The sequence below is a fragment of the Oncorhynchus mykiss genome, chromosome 19 (genome assembly GCF_013265735.2).
Source record: "Oncorhynchus mykiss isolate Arlee chromosome 19, USDA_OmykA_1.1, whole genome shotgun sequence".
NCBI lineage: Eukaryota > Metazoa > Chordata > Actinopteri > Salmoniformes > Salmonidae > Oncorhynchus > Oncorhynchus mykiss.
Genome location: NC_048583.1, coordinates 57,400,395 through 57,416,823, shown reverse-complemented (window position 1 = coordinate 57,416,823; position 16,429 = coordinate 57,400,395). Strand labels below are relative to the sequence as shown.

At 47.4% G+C, this 16,429-nt stretch overlaps 2 protein-coding genes across 5 annotated transcripts in view; one reads left to right on the top strand and one right to left on the bottom strand.

The window, feature by feature from the left end:
* LOC110498392 (connector enhancer of kinase suppressor of ras 2) overlaps positions 1–16,067 on the bottom strand; it is a 101,997-nt gene extending 85,930 nt beyond the window's left edge. For all 3 annotated transcript variants that reach the window (XR_005037804.1, XM_036955146.1, XM_036955145.1), the window contains exons 1-2: positions 15,922–16,067; positions 9,341–9,498 (exon numbers count right to left, since the gene is read on the bottom strand). Coding sequence is in view for 2 of the 3 variants with exons in the window: in XM_036955146.1 (XP_036811041.1) it covers positions 9,341–9,498; positions 15,922–15,973 (210 nt within the window). In the remaining variant the exon portion in view is untranslated. The remainder of the gene's footprint in view (positions 1–9,340; positions 9,499–15,921) is intronic.
* Positions 15,960–16,429, top strand: part of LOC110498390 (ribosomal protein S6 kinase alpha-1) — a 96,141-nt gene continuing 95,671 nt past the window's right edge. For both annotated transcript variants that reach the window (XM_036955148.1, XM_036955147.1), the window contains exon 1: positions 15,960–16,091. In XM_036955148.1, the coding sequence (XP_036811043.1) occupies positions 15,972–16,091 (120 nt within the window). In that variant the 5' untranslated portion in view covers positions 15,960–15,971. The remainder of the gene's footprint in view (positions 16,092–16,429) is intronic.

Here is a 16,429-nt window from a genome sequence, read left to right as displayed (position 1 = left end):
GTGAGGCAGGGGCAAACACCTCACAGACATACACACAGATTCCAGACTGTAGAGTCAATACAGAGAGTCAGAGAGTCCAGACTGTAGAGTCAATACAGAGAGTCAATACAGAGAGTCAGAGTGTCCAGACTGTAGAGTCAGTACAGAGAGTGAGAGTCCAGACTGTAGAGTCAGTACAGAGAGACAAGACTGTAGAGTCAGTACACAGAGTCAGAGTCCAGGCTGTAGAGTCAGTACAGAGAGTCAGAGTCCAGACTGTAGAGTCAGTACAGAGAGTCAGAGTCCAGACTGTAGAGTCAGTACAGAGAGTCAGAGTCCAGACTGTAGAGTCAGTACAGAGAGACAGAGAGTCCAGGCTGTAGAGTCAGTACAGAGAGTCAGAGACCAGACTGTAGAGACAGTACAGAGGGACAGAGTCCAGACTGTAGAGTCAGTACAGAGAGACTATTGGTCAGCCTGTTGCGTGCTTTGGTGTGTGTGTTCCCAAGCAAGGACCAGTTGCGCTCTGAGGCGACTGATGTTGGTGGGATTTGGAGGATGATGGAGGCAACAGGGGAAAGAGCCTCAGATCCACAAAGTCCCTTCCACCGGGTGGCTGATGAGATCTGTTGGCACGACTGCCATATTGCATCTCCATCCCAAAGCCCTTGCATGGAAGTGTACTTTGCCAGACTGCCAAGAACCTTGCCCTCAGCCAGGCCAAGGTGGTGAGTCACGATAGTGATGACACCATAGGCCTTCTTGATCTCTGCACCAGACAGGATGTTCTTGCCAGCATATTTTGGGTCCAATATGTACGCTGCGGGTTGTATGGGCTTCCTGCAGAAGACTACACGCGTTTTGATTTATTTCAGTTTCCTCTGCTTGGAGCAACAGTGAAGTGACCCCACTATTTCGTGGCAACAGAGGGCTCTCAAGGGATGGTCACGTCAGTGTTCAGGGAGGTGTATAGGTGTTTCCATAGGTGCAACCACGGTGGAGAGTCCAAACCAGGTCTGCACCATGAACATCCCCCCCTGAATATGCTGATTTGGCTCTCGCCTTCTGTAAAATGAAGGCGACTCAACTACCACCCCATCGACGGGGGGATTGTGTGTCCTGCGCCCGACTCCGTTCTCACCTCTGCACAACTAACACCTGACATCCTATTACTGAACAATATTAAAGCAGATATTTTTAAATGGAACAATATTCCCATACATTTTACAGGTAGAATAATTAAGCATTCAGGCACAGGGGTGTGTGGTATGTGACCAATATACCATGGCCAAGGGCTGTGCCTGGATACAGCCCTTAGCCATGGTATAAATGGCCATATATAACAAACCTCTGAGATGCTTTATTGCTATTATAAACTGGTTACCAACATAATTAGAACAGCAAAAAATACATGTTTTGTCATACCCATGGTATACCACGGCTGTCAGCCAATCATAATTCAGGGCTTGAACCACCCAGTTCATAAACCTTTTTAGAATGGCATGGCTCCCGAAGTTTTTAGATTTATTCTCGGTAATACCAATTACCACAACTAGGACATTCTTTAAAAAAATATATACTACTCGCTCACAACAGGACTTTATACAGGAAAATACAACTGATAGAATAAACAGGACTGTTTTTACACCTTCCAGACCCACCGAGGGTGGTGTTAACCTTCCAGACCCACCGAGGGTGGTGTTAACCTTCCAGACCCACCGAGGGTGGTGTTAACCTTCCAGACCCACCGAGGGTGGTGTTAACCTTCCAGACCCACCGAGGGTAGTGTTAACCTTCCAGACCCACCGAGGGTGGTGTTAACCTTCCAGACCCACCGAGGGTGGTGTTAACCTTCCAGACCCACCGAGGGTGGTGTTAACCTTCCAGACCCACCGAAGGGTGGTGTTAACCTTCCAGACCCACCGAAGGGTGGTGTTAACCTTCCAGACCCACCGAAGGGTGGTGTTAACCTTCCAGACCCACCGAAGGGTGGTGTTAACCTTCCAGACCCACCGAAGGGTGGTGTTAACCTTCCAGACCCACCGAAGGGTGGTGTTAACCTTCCAGACCCACCGAAGGGTGGTGTTAACCTTCCAGACCCACCGAAGGGTGGTGTTAACCTTCCAGACCCACCGAAGGGTGGTGTTAACCTTCCAGACCCACCGAGGGTGGTGTTAACCTTCCAGACCCACCGAGGGTGGTGTTAACCTTCCAGACCCACCGAGGGTGGTGTTAACCTTCCAGACCCACCGAGGGTGGTGTTAACCTTCCAGACCCACCGAGGGTGGTGTTAACCTTCCAGACCCACCGAGGGTGGTGTTAACCTTCCAGACCCACCGAGGGTGGTGTTAACCTTCCAGACCCACCGAGGGTGGTGTTAACCTTCCAGACCCACCGAGGGTGGCGTTAACCTTCCAGACCCACCGAGGGTGGCGTTAACCTTCCAGACCCACCGAGGGTGGCGTTAACCTTCCAGACCCACCGAGGGTGGCGTTAACCTTCCAGACCCACCGAGGGTGGCGTTAACCTTCCAGACCCACCGAGGGTGGCGTTAACCTTCCAGACCCACCGAGGGTGGCGTTAACCTTCCAGACCCACCGAGGGTGGCGTTAACCTTCCAGACCCACCGAGGGTGGCGTTAACCTTCCAGACCCACCGAGGGTGGCGTTAACCTTCCAGACCCACCGAGGGTGGCGTTAACCTTCCAGACCCACCGAGGGTGGCGTTAACCTTCCAGACCCACCGAGGGTGGCGTTAACCTTCCAGACCCACCGAGGGTGGCGTTAACCTTCCAGATCCACCGAGGGTGGCGTTAACCTTCCAGACCCACCGAGGGTGGCGTTAACCTTCCAGACCCACCGAGGGTGGCGTTAACCTTCCAGACCCACCGAGGGTGGTGTTAACCTTCCAGACCCACCGAGGGTGGTGTTAACCTTCCAGACCCACCGAGGGTGGTGTTAACCTTCCAGACCCACCGAGGGCTTTTACTTGCGACATAAATGTTAACACCACCCTCGGTGGGTCTGGACATAAATGCACTAAAAAGAGGAACAATGGGAACATATTAAAGATGGGCATGCTCATCCCCAGAATATTTTCACGTCTATTTTCAAAGGATACAGCTAAGAACATGAACAACTTCACAGTTAAGAACACTATAAGAATATGGTAGAAAATGAAAAGTATTCTACAATAACAATATCACTCACTAAAAACACAACCCTTTTCAGAATTCACCAATAAAAATTGGTCTTCATGGAAAACTAAAAGACATGGAAACTGTAAATGACTTGGTAATAGGAAATACATCTATTTCCATGACAGAGCTGAAAAGTCATTTTGGACTGACCAATGTAGATATTTTACTTAAAAGTTTCATATCAAGAAATGTCAATATTAAATATTTTGGAAATCAGCCCAATCTTGAGGGAATGCTATTTGATAGGTAAGCTAGCCTATTTTTTTAAATTATATTTAACCTTTAACTGGAATTGTGGAATTGGAATAGTGATAGAGTGAATTAATCGGTCTGTAAAGAATTGTTGGAAAAATGTAGATGTCCTAACCGACTTGCCAAACTATAGTTGTTAACAAGAAATTTATGGAGTGTTTGAAAAACAAGCTTTAATGACTCCGACCTAAGTGTATGTAAACTTCCGACTTCAACTGTACATACAAATGACAAAAGAGCTGTTAGCCAGTGACAAACATTCCCCACACAGTAATTTGCATATGGTTTAGCCTTTGGTTTTAGGTGAAGTGCAAAAGGAATCCAAGATGTCCTGACTGGATGGAATTCAAGCCATGACATAGTGGAGAGATACCTTGAGCAGAAAGTTGGGGTGTATTCTAGACTGACTGATCAAGCTGTGACATGGTGGAGAGATACCTTGAGCAGAAAGTTGGGGTGTATTGTATTCTACACTGACTGATCAAGCTGTGAGGAACAATGTCAAAGATATTGGTGACTTTGTCTAAAAAAATGACATGAGACTAGCAGAGGAAGTTATCAAAGTGTGCAAACCTCTCAAAACAGTCACACAGATATAGCACTGAGAGCATCCCATCAGTTTCCATGGTCCTGCCTATGAAAAACAATGATCCTGAAATCATTGGTGGCATCTGATGAAGATGAACCCGCAGTAAGGGATGTGAAGTCTCTGCTGCACCTGGATGTTGCTGCTCGTCTGAGAGTCTACAATGAACTCACAACAGAGATTGTGACCAGTATACAACAGGTATTGTATTTATTTTGTTAATGTGACATTTATTATTTTATTAATGAGTGATTTAACAATTCATTATAAAGTAATAATAGTGCCTAATATATATTTCTAACAACAAATCATATTTTTAAAGCCACTTCAGAGACAGTCATTTTCATCTAATTGAATTCTGCAGGGTCACGCCACAGATACCACAGGAGCCAACCCCTCTCCAGAGACGACCCTGTCGTGTTCTCCTCCAGAAAAGAAGCATGCCATGGCTGAGCTTTTTGGGGAGTTGTTCACGACCCAGGAGCAGGGAACCAAGTCAAAGGTCAAGGTCATAGAGGAGGAGGTGACCTCATACAGGGAAGTGGACTGTATTCCCCTGGATGCTGATCCACTTACATGGTGGAAGACCAAAGAGTTATTATATCCTCATGTTGCCATGTTAGCAAGGTGCTACCTGGCTGTGCCTGGGACCTCTGTCCCTAGCGAGAGGGTATTCTCCACAGCTACCTGGCTGTGCCTGGGACCTCTGTCTCTAGTGAGAGGGTATTCTCCACAGCTACCTGGCTGTGTCTGGGACCTCTGTCACTAGTGAGAGGGTATTCTCCACAGCTACCTGGCTGTGCCTGGGACCTCTGTCCCTAGCGAGAGGGTATTCTCCACAGCTACCTGGCTGTGCCTGGGACCTCTGTCACTAGTGAGAGGGTATTCTCCACAGCTACCTGGCTGTGCCTGGGACCTCTGTCCCTAGCGAGAGGGTATTCTCCACAGCTACCTGGCTGTGCCTGGGACCTCTGTCACTAGTGAGAGGGTATTCTCCACAGCTACCTGGCTGTGTCTGGGACCTCTGTCACTAGTGAGAGGGTATTCTCCACAGCTACCTGGCTGTGTCTGGGACCTCTGTCACTAGTGAGAGGGTATTCTCCACAGCTACCTGGCTGTGCCTGGGACCTCTGTCACTAGTGAGAGGGTATTCTCCACAGCTACCTGGCTGTGCCTGGGACCTCTGTCCCTAGCGAGAGGGTATTCTCCACAGCTACCTGGCTGTGCCTGGGACCTCTGTCCCTAGCGAGAGGGTATTCTCCACAGCTACCTGGCTGTGCCTGGGACCTCTGTCCCTAGTGAGAGGGTATTCTCCACAGCTACCTGGCTGTGTCTGGGACCTCTGTCACTAGTGAGAGGGTATTCTCCACAGCTACCTGGCTGTGTCTGGGACCTCTGTCACTAGTGAGAGGGTATTCTCCACAGCTACCTGGCTGTGTCTGGGACTTCTGTCCAAAGTGAGAGTGTATTCTCCACAGCTACCTGGCTGTGTCTGGGACCTCTGTCACTAGTGAGAGGGTATTCTCCACAGCTACCTGGCTGTGTCTGGGACCTAGCGAGAGGGTATTCTCCATAGCTACCTGGCTGTGCCTGGGACCTCTGTCCCTAGCGAGAGGGTATTCTCCACAGCTACCTGGCTGTGTCTGGGACCTCTGTCCCTAGCGAGAGGGTATTCTCCACAGCTACCTGGCTGTGCCTGGGACCTCTGTCCCTAGCGAGAGGGTATTCTCCACAGCTACCTGGCTGTGTCTGGGACCTCTGTCCCTAGCGAGAGGGTATTCTCCACAGCTACCTGGCTGTGCCTGGGACCTCTGTCCCTAGCGAGAGGGTATTCTCTACAGCTGCCTGGCTGTGTCTGGCACCTCTGTCCCTAGCGAGAGGGTATTCTCCACAGCTGCCTGGCTGTGTCTGGGACCTCTGTCCCTAGCGAGAGGGTATTCTCCACAGCTACCTGGCTGTGCCTGGGACCTCTGTCCCTAGCGAGAGGGTATTCTCCACAGCAGCTGACATTGTCACAGCTACCTGGCTGTCTGGGACCTCTGTCCCTAGCGAGAGGGTATTCTCCACAGCTACCTGGCTGTGCCTGGGACCTCTGTCCCTAGCGAGAGGGTATTCTCCACAGCTACCTGGCTGTGTCTGGGACCTCTGTCCCTAGCGAGAGGGTATTCTCCACAGCTACCTGGCTGTGCCTGGGACCTCTGTCCCTAGCGAGAGGGTATTCTCTACAGCTACCTGGCTGTGTCTGGGACCTCTGTCCCTAGCGAGAGGGTATTCTCCACAGCTACCTGGCTGTGCCTGGGACCTCTGTCCCTAGCGAGAGGGTATTCTCCACAGCAGCTGACATTGTCACAGCTACCTGGCTGTCTGGGACCTCTGTCCCTAGCGAGAGGGTATTCTCCACAGCTACCTGGCTGTGCCTGGGACCTCTGTCCCTAGCGAGAGGGTATTCTCCACAGCTGCCTGGCTGTGCCTGGGACCTCTGTCCCTAGCGAGAGGGTATTCTCCACAGCAGCTGACGTTGTCACAGCAAGTTTTGTGAAGCATTTCACCCCTAGTGTGTGTGTGTGTGTATATGTATATATATATATATATTACAAGAAAGATACTATCTGGGGAGGAAGAATAGACGGTAGATGGCCTCGTACTTTAATGGACAGTCATTACAGGTCCATGCTGAGTGTCTTTTCACACTTTCAAGGAGCTGGTAATTTGTCTGCACACACACCACCACCTCACAGACTTATGGTCATATGTGCTGTATAGCTCTGTGATTAAGGACATGGTCACATGTCCCACGGAGAACAATCAACCATGATGAAGTGTTTATTAATGTTTCATGGATATTTGTATATTTCAATACAGTAGATGGTAATTATGGGAGTCTGACCAGTTGTTCCTATTTTATTTATTCAAGACAGTTAAGAACAAATTCTTATTTACAATGACGGCCTACAACGGCCAAACCCGGACGACGCTGGGACAATTGTGCGCCCCGCCCTATGGGACTCCGGATGTGATGCAGCCTGGATTCGAACCAGGTACTGCAGTGACGCCTCTTGCACTGAGATGCACTGAGATGCAGTGTCTTAGACTACTGTGCCACTCGGGAGCCCTGTGACGACACACATTCAAGGATGTACACTCCAGAGATAAAAAACAAGAATGAAACCTCCATACACTCACACAGACACACACGAAGATGGACAGTACACTCACACAGACACACACGAAGATGGACAGTACACACACACACAGAAACGAAGATGGACAGTACACACACACACAGAAACGGAGATGGACAGTACACACACACACACAGAAACGAAGATGGACAGTACACTCACACACAGAAACGAAGATGGACAGTACACTCACACACAGAAACGAAGATGGACAGTACACACACACACAGAAACGAAGATGGACAGCACACACACACACACAAACAAAGATGGACAGTACACACACAGAAACGAAGATGGACAATAGACACACACACACAGCAGCTAGAAATCTCAATATGAGTCCTTTGTAGTTCATAACATTTCCCTCCGGAAAGCTTACCATAAACCATTACAGTATTACAATTAATAGCACCCAGCACCCGATCAGACCTTTAGTCACTACATGCTGCTGGGGCCATTCAGACCATAGGAAAGACCAGGGCCTGTAGTCATAATTAGAAGTGCTGATCTAGGATCAGCTTTGCCTTTTAGATCATAATGAATAGCATCACATGGACAGGGGGGGACCTGATCCTAGATCAGCGCTCCTACTCTGAGACCACTTCATTAAATCATGAAGGGCAGAAACTCCCTTGTTATTCAGTTATTTTTTAAAGCAGACCATTACAAGCAGATCAACGGCTTAGCCCCGGCCTGGTATCCGCGGTTACGCCACTCAAACCCACAGGCCCTTCGACTAAATTAACCCTCCCAGGGGAAACAAAAGCACGTTGAAACTTGGATGCGATGAAACACAGAAAACGTGTCCTCTGTTTCCATTAGTGACCCGAGACTGAGTCCACAGAAAGTTTGTGCTGAGGGAAAAAGCAATGGGTGGAGGGAGGAGAGCAGAGACAATTTATTTAAGGGAAAACTTAGAGTGAGAATGGGAAGACATGGGAAATTGGAGAGAAGAGGAGGAGCCTGTTAGCCAGTGACAACAAACGTTACCCACACAGTAACTTGCGTATGAGAAGTATGATCACTAGCTTATTTTGTGTTAGCCTTTGGTTTTAGATGAAGTGCGCACACACACACACACACACACACCACTTAGCCATGCCTCTCTGCAGGCAAAGTGAAAACAATAAAACACCAGATGAATCCTGAACTTAATAACTCAACCCTCTGCTGTAATCTGTAAAATGGCAGTTGGTGAATGTCAGAGGGGGACTTGAAAAGGTTTGAATAGAAGCAGTCACTTATTTAGGCTGGTACAGACCCAGATCTGTGTTTCTGAAACAGCTACAGCTCAGCTCTATTTTAGCCCAAAACGAGAATGAAAAAGAGCTTCACACAGACACCCTAGACCAACTCCAATTCGGATATCGCCCCAACAGATCCACAGATGACACAATCTCAAATGCACTTCACACTTCCCTCTCTCACCTGGACAAGAGGGGAAATAACTATGTGAGAAGACTACAGCTCAGCATTCAAGACCATAGTCCCCTCCAAGCTAGGAACCCTGTGACTGAACCACTCCCTCTGCAACTATATCTTGGACTTCCTGACGGGCCGGCCCAAGGTGGTGAGGTTAGGCAACAACCTCCGCCACGTTGACTCTCAACACGTGGGCCCCTCAGGGGTGTGTACTTAGTCCCCTCCTGTACTCCCTGTTCACCCATCCTGATGCCTAGTCACTTTACCCTGCCTTCATGTACATATCTACCTCAAATACCTTATTATTGTCTATCCTGATGCCTAGTCACTTTACCCTGCCTGCACGTACATATCTACCTCAAATACCTTATTATTATTATCTAACCTGATGCCTAGTCACTTTACCCTGCCTTCATCCATTATTGTTTGTTATACTTTTAAACTGCATCATTGGGAAGGGCTCATAAGCAAGCACTTCACAGTAATGTCTACACCTGTTGTGACAAATCAAATTTTATTTATTAACCAAAATTGACGGTAACTTTCCACAAAATTCCTACATTTTCCAGAAATCCTGGTAGGAGGATTTCAGATTCCCTGTTTATTCCAGAAATCTTCCAACCAGGATTTTTTTTTTTTATGAATAAAATAAAACCTTGGGCCTTGTATCAATCTATGAGCCCTCCAGCCCCCAGGGAGCAGCAGCCCGGGTCTCACCAGGGAGCAGAGCTTCTCCACAGCCTCCAGGATGAGCTCCTGGTGGCTGATCTTGTGAACGCCCAGCTGCTCCAGGTCCTGGGAAGAGAGCTGCAGCAGGTCCAACCCCGTCACCCTCCACTCTTTGAAGGGGTACTGCTGGAGAGGAGCGTCCAGACCTGGAGAGTGCGAGAGAGAGACCACACACGGATAATCAGATTTGTATTTTTTATTAAAATTTTCTGACAATCTTAGTGGACATTATTATTTTTGTCCTTCCACGAACACACTTGGTTCAACTTATCAACTAATCATCAAACCTACAGGGCAAAAACAAAAATATGCATCCTTCTGTGTCCTCCGTCTCCTGGCAACCAAATGTTACGCCACGCCCACGGACGTTTGTTTCTTCTCTGCAATGAGTCTTGAGCGGAGTACCTCCCTGACCCTTCACCGAATGCTAACATATTTGGGGCCGTCTGATTGGTCTAGAAACCGATGGGTTGGGCCCGATGGGTTGGGCCATCACCACAAACAACGTCAATGATGGAAGTCTCAGACTAAAGTATGTAGTGAATGACAGTGCAGTGGAAAAATGTAGTGCGAGTCATCAGGCTAGGACCCCAGGAGCAGGCAAACACTGGGCTACGTTGTTAGTTTAACCAACAGTCCTTATACACCCTCAAATAAAGTGTTACCCATCATCCTCATTTCTTATCCAGATCATCATGTTAATCTCATCACAACACCATTGTCATGGTCATTATCTGTATCTTCACCGTTAATCATCATCACAACAGCATTGTAGTGGTCATTATCTGTATCTTCACCGTTAATCATCATGGCAACAGCATTGTAATCATTTCCAAATCACAGAGGAGAGGATGCCTCGTTATTATATCAATTACTAACTTGTTGACCAGTGTTTTGTCTCACTGACTCCCAATTTACTGCTCGTTTCTACAGCACCAACTTGCGGGTTGGTCAGCTCCTGCTCGTGTTGTGTATGCGCAGGTAGGATCCATACAGAGCAAGTTCTCCGCTTTCTTTTCGTTTGCCGTACTGGTGTGTGACTCAGGTGTGTTGCTTGTGTGTTTGCCATTTCACTGGCTGTTCTTGTTTTGGGAGGTGGGGGTGCGTGCTGTATTTGCGAATACACTGTAGCACATAGAAACATTTTAGTAAATTCCTGTTAAGAAGAGAATCACAGAAGCTCAGCTAGTCTGTAGTTTTAAAATGGAGGTCGCTAACAAACGTTTTCAACGCTGCAGGAGCTGTGTTTAATTCCGGGGCAATACGGACTATGGGCTACTCTTAGAGAAACAGTAGCAAACTTAGACAAGCTGCTGGGGAACCCCTGTCAGACACAGGAAAAGCTTTGCTGCCTCGGCTCCAGATGTTCCGGCACCTTCATCCCGGAGGACTTCCGCTTTGAGATTGGATCCAGAGGTACCTGCGACTTTGTCCCCTGTTCTGTCTCCCGCTCTCTCTCTGGTGGCTTCTACCGTGGGTTCAGATCTTCCCCTTCATCAGCCACGATGGATTCTACGGCTGGCTCGGGTCCATCGAGCCCCACCTCCCATCGGTTCACGAGGGGTCTTCTAAACCAGTCAAGGTGCAAGAACAACCAGACATCCTCAGCCATTTCATCAGCTGTCATCATCGGCAGCACTATGGTGAGAAACATCTTGGTTCCCAGGGCAAAAACCCTGTGCTATCCTGAGGCACGAGTACAGGACATTACAATGCTGCTTCCTACCATTTCTAACACAGCTGTTGGGGTCTGACGCTGCTGTAGTCCATGAGGGGTGTGTTGTTGTTAGACAAGTAACTCTTTATCCACATTATAGCAGGGGGTGTAAAGCCATAACACAGTTTCTCCAGCAGCAGACTGTGACCAATCATTTCAAAAGCTGCACTGAAGTCTACAAAGACAGCCCCCCCAATCCTTTTATCATCAATTTCTCTCAGCCAATAAGTGGCGTGCTTGTTGAGTGTCCTTCCCTGTATGTGTGCTAAAAATCTGTTGTCAATTTGTTTACTGTGAAATGGCATAATAACTGGTCAAACACAATTTTTTCCAGAAGTTTACTAAGGGTTGGCAACAGGCTGATTGGTCAGCTATTTGAGCCAGTAAAAGGGGGCTTTACTATTCTTGGGTAGCAGAATGACTTTAGCTTCCCTCCAGGCCTGAGGGCACACACTTTCTAGTAATGTCATCTGTTATAAGCAAGTTATTGACTTCATGGACCTTGTTTCTCAGGCTGAATATGTTAATATGGGCTATTTTTTAGCACTTTTCTGGGTTGCTTAATTCTTTTTAATGCTTTACTGGGAAGCTTATCAGAAGTAGACCCTGAACTAAGTGGTCTTCCTACTAGGGCACACCATCTCAGTGCTAACAGTGTAACTCTGGTTCATAGGTTCATGATTACTGCATCCAATAGCTGTAGGATTAACAAAGGTATTCAGGGCAATTAGGGGGAAATATATTAAGTTACTTACATTGTGTCTATCAAAGCCCCTGTGCTAATGTACATGTAATGAAGCATTATGACGACTTATTGTCACAATGGTAGGGATTAGTGTAGCTGGTCTTGGGTCATTGATAAGTCATTGTTTCAACGTTGCCTTGAAATGCGTAGACAGGGTCCAGGAGCCAAGATGATTGGGATGGATTCCGTCCTGCAGAGTATCTTCTGTTTCCAGAAGCTGTCAATGAGCCTCTTGGACCTAGACTTGGTGCTCCGGTACCGCTTGCCGTGCGGTAGCAGAGAGAACAGTCTATGACTTGGGTGACTGGAGTCTGACAATTATTTAGGCCTTCCTTTGACACGGCCTAGTATATAGGTCCTGGATGGCAGGAAGCTTCGCCCCAGTGATGTACTGGGCCTTACGCACTACCCTCTGTTGCACCTTATGGTTAGATGCAGAGCAGTTGCCATACCAGGCGGTGATGCAACTGGTATGGATGCTCTCGATGGTGCAGCTGTAGAACCTTTTGAGGATCTGGGGACCCATGGTAAATATTGTCAGTCTCCTGAGGGGGAAAAGGCATTGTCGTGCCCTCTTCACGACTGTCTTTGTGTGTTTGGACCATGATAGTTTGTTGGTGATGTGGACACCAAGGAACATGGAACTCTTGACTTACTCCACTACAGCCCCATCGATGTTAAAGGGGACCTGTTCGGAACTCCTTTTCCTGTAGTCCAAAAATCATCCCCTTTGTATTGCTCACGTTGAGGGAGAGGTTGTTGCCCTGGCACCACCCGGCCAGGTCACTGACCTCCTCCCTATAGGCTGTCTCGTTGTCGTCAGCAAACTTAATGATGGTGTTGAAGTCGTGCTTGGCAACGCAGTCGTGGGTGAACAGGGAGTACAGGAGTGGACTAAACATGCACACCGGGCCTCCCGGGTGGCGCAGTGGTTAAGGGCGCTGTACTGCAGCGCCAGCTGTGCCATCAGAGTCCCTGGGTTCGCGCCCAGGCTCTGTCGTAACCGGCCGCGACCGGGAGGTCCGTGGGGTGACGCACAATTGGCCTAGCGTCGTCTGGGTTAGGGAGGGATTGGTCGGTGGGGATCTCCTTGTCTCATCGCGCACCAGCGACTCCTGTGGCGGGCCGGGCGCAGTGCGCGCTAGCCAAGGTTGCCAGGCACACGGTGTAGCCTCCGACACATTGGTGCGGCTGGCTTCCGGGTTGGATGCGCGCTGTGTTAAGAAGCAGTACGGCTGGTTGGGTTGTGTATCGGAGGACGCATGACATTCAACCTTCGTCTCTCCCGAGCCCGTACGGGAGTTGTAGCAATGAGACAAGATAGTAGCTACTACAACAATTGGATACCACGAAATTGGGGAGAAAAAGGGGTCAAATTCAAAAAATAAATAAATAAATTAAAAGGCACGCACACCAAGGGGCCCCCATGTTGAGGAACAGCGTGGCAGATGTGTTGTTGCCTACCCTTACAACCTGGGGGCGGCCTGTCAGGAAGTCTAGGATCCAGTTGCTGAAGGAGGTGTTTAGTCCCAGGGTCCTTAGGTTAGTGATGTGTTTTGTGTCCACTATGGTGTTGAACAATGCACTGTAGTCAATGAATAGCATTGGTGTTCCCTTTGTCCAGGTGGGAAAGGGCAGTGTGGAGTGCGATTGAGACTGCATCATCTGTGGATCTGTTGGGGCGGTATGCAAATTGGAGTGGGTCCAGGGTTTCCCGGGATGATGGTGTTTATGTGAGCCATGACTAGCTTTTCAAAGCACTTCATGGCAGGTTACCTACGCTTTCTTGGGCAGAGGGACTATGGTGGTCTGCTTGAAACATGTAAGTATTACAGACTCAGTCAGGGAGAGGTTGAAAATGTTGGTCCATGCATGCTTTGAGTGCACGTCCTGGTAATCTGTCTGGCCCCGCAGCCTTATGAATATTGACCCGTTTAAAGGTCTTGCTCACATTGGCTACAGAAAACGTGATTACACAGTCGTCTGGAAGAGCTGGTGCTCTCATACATGCTTCAGTGTTGCTTGCCTCGAAGCGAGCATAAAAGGCATTTAGCTGCTCTGGTAGGCTCACGTCACTGGGCAGCTCGCGGCTGGGTTTCCCTTTATTGTCCATAATAGTTTGCAAGCCCTGCCACATCCGACGAGCATCGGAGCCGGTGTAGTATGATTCAATCTTAGCCCTGTATTGACACTTTGCCTGTTTGATGGTTCGTCTGAGGGCATAGCGGGATTTCTTATAAGTATCCGGATTAGTGTCCCGCCTCCTTGAAAGCGGCAGCGCTAGCCTTTAGCTCGGTGCGGATGTTGCCTGTAATCCATGGCTTCTGGTTGGGATATGTATTTACGGTCACTGTGGGGACGACGTCGTCGATGCACTTATTGACGATGCCGGTGACTGAGGTGGTATACTCCTCAATGCCATTGGATGAATCCCGGGAACATATTCCAGTCTGTGATACCATAACAGTCCTGTAGCGTAGCCTCCGCGTAATCTGACCGCTTCCGTATTGAGTGAGTCAATGGTACTCCCTGCTTTAGTTTTTGCTTGTAAGCAGGAAGATAGAATTATGGTCAGATTTGCCAAATTGAGGGTGAGCTTTGTATACGTCTCTGTGTGTGGAGTAAATGTGGTCTACAATTTTTTTTCCCTCTCGCTGACAAATTCTCACAAGGCACCCCTATCGCTCCCTTGTACTTTCGTCTTTTCTTCACACGAATGACGGGGATTTGGGCCTGGTCTCGGAGAAGCAGCATATCCTTCGTGATGGACTCTTTAAAGAAAAAAATATTGGTCTAGTTTGAGGTGAGTAATCGTTGTTCGAATATCCAGAAGCTCTTTCGGTGATAAGAGACGGTAGCAGCAAAATTTTGTACAAAATAAGTTACAAACAATGTGAAAAAAAAACACAAAATAGCACAGCTGGTTAGGAGCCGTAAAACAGCAGACATTCCCTCCGGCGCCATTCTTTCTCAGCTATCATTACCATATTGCAATGGTATAAATTCAGTGCAGACCTTTTGAAATCATTGAATGTGGAAAATATGCTCTTATGAACAAAAACAGCCTATAAGCAAACTAAAAAAGTATGTGGAACGATCTACAAATTCAAGCTTAAACTGTTGTGTGTAACAGATTGTATAAGTTTCTGACTGTCAGAGGCATTTGAGTAACTGGACTAGTTTCTACTCGCTGAAAATGATGGCTGCAGTATTGGTGTAATTTAGACCCATTTGGCTGCTTTGAAAAAATAGATATAAAATACAGCACATTCCAATAGTTCCACATAATAAATACATGTAGAAAGTGACATACTGTACTCACGCTTTAGTCAAATTGTCAATTTAGTAGGCATCAAAACACGAGGACATTAGGGGCCATGGCATAGCCTAGTAGCCTGATTTATCCGGGCTGTAATACACAATGAAATGGTATATAGCCTACAGCCTGACACTAAAGCCTGTAAAAACCAAGCATGCCATGAAAATGGTACATTCTGAATCGGGGAGGATGGCGAACAATCTACACATTTTTTGTGTGTTTTTTTTTTTTAAGACTTAAAAAATAAAGGAATTGACAAAGGTGTCAATTTCTCCCCATCCTCAGAATATAAAATGTTCATTGTTATGGCATGCCTGGTTCAATAGTTATTGACGAGAGAACACCTAGTTTCTAAAATAAAACGAATTTTACCTTGGTGGCGAACCGAACCATATACCTACTGGCATATGGTTCCGACTCTAAAAAGGTAATGTAAAAAAATACCTTCCTGTGGATATCTTGTCTCAAATTTCAAGCATTTGAAGGACAAACCGCACAGATAACCGGTAGAGTACGTTTAAATGTCGGCCTAATTATATAAAACATTCTGACTTGTAAGAAACATTTACACGATTTTGCAGGCAAAAGTATCAGGATAAGCTATTTATATTATATACCAATTAATTGTGTATTACAGCTTGATCAATCAGACTTGGCACCTATCAATGTAACTTCCTCATTCCACCTCCCCTTCCAAGATGATTCGTGGCGCTTCTATTTACGGCTACCGGTGTGAAAACCGAATTAAACTCACCTGCCAAACACAAACAGCGCCAATTATAGCCTACCTTTGAGCCAGTCGCTCACTCTCTCCTTGCTCCACGACGTTATAGGCTGCATGCTGGGAGTCCTGGGAATGTTGATTAAATTATTCCCAATCGAATTCTTCAACGGACTCTACTACTCTGGATCAGAGGAAGGAACATTTCATCCTGACGATGGGCACTCCCATTTACAGGTACAAGTCTCTCCGCGAACCAATAGCATTAAGCTGTCTGCCTATGATTCAGACACACATATTTTTATTCACACTCACATTGTCGAGCGGTGGGAGTGGTAGAGTAGAATACTGCCATTATTTCAAACTTTAGCCTACATAATTTGATGAGGGATTAACCGAAAGAATTGCAACGGGTAGTGAAGGCTGGTCTTTATTTGTCGACTTAATTCTTATTCCAAAGTTCGTTCCTTTTTCGGAATAGGTTTAGTTTCTCGAGTGGTTAGGAGTTTTTTCCTTTTTTAGCAATAGTGAGAGCCAAGTGTAATGTAGCAACTATTTAAACTAACTATGCTACT